We start from the raw sequence: 3,394 nt of genomic DNA, 5'->3' as shown, positions 1-3,394 counted from the left end.
TTTTTTAAGATGTGGAATTATTTTGTCATACAAACTCTATGTGCAGCCCCAGTGTACTAACTGGATTTAAATAAAGGGAGTCGTTCTGGTTGAATGGGGGAGGGGTGTGTGTGAGGAACTCAGAACAGGAATTCGTTCAAAGAGATACGTTTCTATGTTGACGGATGAATAAAATCACCTACTGACCTGCAGTTTCACAGGCGCGATAGTCACAGAGTTTCCTTTAGAAATACATTTTAGGTCGATTAAAATAAAAAATAAAACAAAATAAAAAACGGTCGATTAAAAAAGAGTAGTAATCCAGGTGGGACATAGATCCGCCAGTCAAGGGGTGGTCTGCGCCGGACATTGGGGAAATGGCCTAATTCTGTTCAAATACCCTCCCACCTCCCACCTTCAGGATTTCCCAAGAGGCAGCCACCAAGAGAAGGAGCAGAAATACCAACTCCCATTTTTCCCAGGCTGCCCCTGGCATTGATCTCCACCTTCCCGCCAGGTCTGTGTTCAGGCAGGCCCTGGCTGACTTCCCTGTCTGGGGTGGTCCCGGTGATCCGTAGGACCCTCTCTTCCTCGCCCCACCCACGGGGGGGGGTGCTCTCGCCAAGCTGGGAGCTTTATTCCTCTTGCCCCTGGTTTTCTCTCTCCTACCCTTGGATTTTTATTCCCTCCTTTTACTTCCCCCACACCCAGCTGAAGTGAAGACTCAAAGGCCAGAAGAAGGAGCATCTTTGCAAAAATGATCACAACTGCTCCAGCCTGTGTCTTTCCCCAAGTTCTTGGACAGGTATTCCTAAAGTTGGGGTGTGCAAAGAATGGGAACGGGGCCCACCTGTAACAGCCTGGCCCACTTCCCAACTGATGTCAGGTGTCACTGAAGCAAGAGGGATTTCGGTTAGACCAGGAACGGTTAGGACACTTGTCATGGGCAATGAGTCGCAGGGCTGTGGGAAACCCCGGGGCACCACAGGCCACTGCAGGGCCAGCAGGGAAAGTCGGGATGCTGTGCAGTCACTTCTGAATAAAGACGGATTTCCTCTGGATGAATGAGGACTTTCTACAGAATCATAGCTTCCCTTCCTGTATTTTATTATAATGATGCTTAGCCTGTTAGTTCCTTAGGGATGAGAACTAGCTCTTCTTGGTGCGTCCAGTATCTACGTTCATACAAAGGAGGTGTCCAATAGATGCTTGTGGAAGGGAGGAACAAATCAACACGCCACACAAGTAGGCTTAGGCGCGGCGGTGCAGGTCGGGTGTGTGATCCCGGCACCCAATCTGTAGGATTCCATCGGAGTCTGTGAAAGCCCAGCTCTGCAGCGGAGCTCCCCAGACTCGGCAAGAGGGGGCTGGAGCAGCTCAGTGGGAAAAGCTGGGGAAGGGCCCTGAGGGCCCCCCAACAGGAGCAGTCACCACCAGCTGAGTCATGCACAGGGCTCAGACACCATCCTTCTGGACTCCCACCCCTGCCCTTCTGCCGCTGCCCTGAACCCCAAAGAGGCGAGCCGAGCCCTTGAGTTCAGTAGACTGCATCTAGCATCACAATGACGACCCCAGGCACCAACACATGTCCCCTCCCCAATACAGAAGCAGCCTGGTGGTGGGCTCAGCCGGCTGCCTCAGTCTCCCCGCCGCTGGCCCCCTCCCCGCCCTCCTCCTGCTCGCCGTTCTGGAGCCTGCGCACGATGCGGGTGAGGTCCAGGCTCCGTGTCAGCGTGTCCAGGAGCATCTGGTCCTTCTGGACGCCCTCGATGAACTCCTCCAGGGACAGCTCCCCTGGGGCAGAGAGAAAGGGAGTCAGGGGGAGGAGGGCGCTCCCGTATCCCCAGTCTCCCCGGTAGCATTGTAGGGGGGCCCAGAGCCAGAGCTTGCAAGCAGGACAGAGCCAACGCTAGGGGAAGTGAGGCTGTGAGGGAAGCAGGTAAAGGGGCCAGAGCCCAAAGATTGGCCCAGGGGTCCCTAAATCCAGCTCTTGTGGTAGGTGCAGACGGAGGATGTGGCCCGCAGAGGCCCCGCCCCTCCCCCTCGGCCCGCATCCCGGCCCCTCACCATCCCCATTGACATCAATCTTGGAGAACACTGTGTTGGTGAACTCCTCGGCGGTCATGGTCGAGTCGCTGCAGGGGTTAATGGCTCGGATGGCCTGGGGAGAAGAAGTGAGAGGACCCGTCCTCGCTCAGCCTCAGTGGCACCCGAGCGGCGGAGTGGGCACTAGAGGCAGCGCTGGGGTTTAAGAGCTTGTGTCGGTACAGATGGAAAAACAGAGGCCCAGGGAGTGGACGGCCCGTGGCCCGGGTCACGCAGCATGCACGCTCCCCCCGCCCCTGCCGGATCCTCAGTCCCGATGTGTCCCCTTCTGAGATTACAGTTCTGCTGGCTGAAGACCCACCACACCCGCCCTCAGGCTGGCTGGCAGCTCCGGGTCCACTCGGGCCGCTGCCCCCGGCCCGGCCCGGCCCTCTGCACCTGGAATTACCCGAATGATGGTGAGCAGCTCGTCGCGGTCAATGCAGCCGTTGCCATCGACGTCGTAGAGCTTGAAGTACCAGCGCAGCTTCTGTTCCACCTTCCCCTTGAGGACCAGGCTGAGCGCGGCCACGTACTCCATGAAGTCGATGTAGCCGTCCTGGGCGAGAGGCGCGGCTGCCTTGAGCCCGAGCACCAGAGAGGCCCCAGGAGAGGCCGCGCCCCACACTCTTCCTGCGTGGTCCCACCGCTTCTGTCCTTGCCTCCAGGCAGCCCACCCGGCCTGCCCCAGAGGCTGCCAGCAGCTCTGGTGAACCAACCCCCGCCCCCTGACCACCCGGGGTGTGAACGGTGGTGCTCTCTCTCCACTGGCATTTTGGTGCCAGCGGTCACTGGCTGCTCCCATGTGACTCTCCCACTTGAGCCCTTCCAGCTGCAAGAAGGTGTGTGGAGGTGGGGGAGGGGGAACAGAACCCCCAGGGAAAGGAGTGGTTTTTGAGCTGGGGAGTGGGCAGGGGGTAGATAGGGAGGCAAGGAACCCCTGTCTTACTCTTCCCTTTATTCTTCTAACTTTACTGACCACCTTCTACTCTCGGTGAGAGAGGCTTCAGAACTCAGTAAGATATGAGCCCGCCCTGATGGGAGTGCCGTGTTGGGGTGCAGGTTTGAATCCTGCCTTCACACTCTCAAAGCTGTGGGATCTGGACAAAGAACTCAATGTCTCAGGCCCTCGATTTCCTCATCTATAATAGTTATAATAGTACCTCCCTCCGTGGGATTGTGGCGGGATTACGTGAGTCCATGGACCTGCAGCCCTCAACACTGGCTGGCACATAGCAGGCGCTCAGGAAATGGTAGCTCTTACTGTTACTGCAGTCAGTAGGGTCACTTCTACGAAGCCGTCACTAGGGCACGGGGGGGGGGGGGGGGG

General features: G+C 57.5%; 1 protein-coding gene across 1 annotated transcript; it reads right to left on the bottom strand.

Annotated features, from left to right (window-relative positions):
• Positions 1-1,603: 1,603 nt before the first annotated feature.
• Positions 1,604-2,896, bottom strand: LOC100464300 (guanylyl cyclase-activating protein 1; the record flags this gene model as incomplete). Its single annotated transcript, XM_034652583.1, has 3 exons — positions 1,604-1,773; positions 2,047-2,140; positions 2,474-2,896. Coding segments are annotated over 3 exons (687 nt in total), but the record flags the coding sequence as incomplete, so codon positions are not given.
• Positions 2,897-3,394: the final 498 nt, after the last annotated feature.

Source organism: Ailuropoda melanoleuca, unplaced genomic scaffold, assembly GCF_002007445.2.
Source record: "Ailuropoda melanoleuca isolate Jingjing unplaced genomic scaffold, ASM200744v2 unplaced-scaffold6287, whole genome shotgun sequence".
Taxonomy (NCBI): Eukaryota; Metazoa; Chordata; class Mammalia; order Carnivora; family Ursidae; genus Ailuropoda; species Ailuropoda melanoleuca.
The sequence above is the reverse complement of the archived record's forward strand: the minus strand, read 5'-3'. Positions and strand labels throughout refer to the sequence as shown.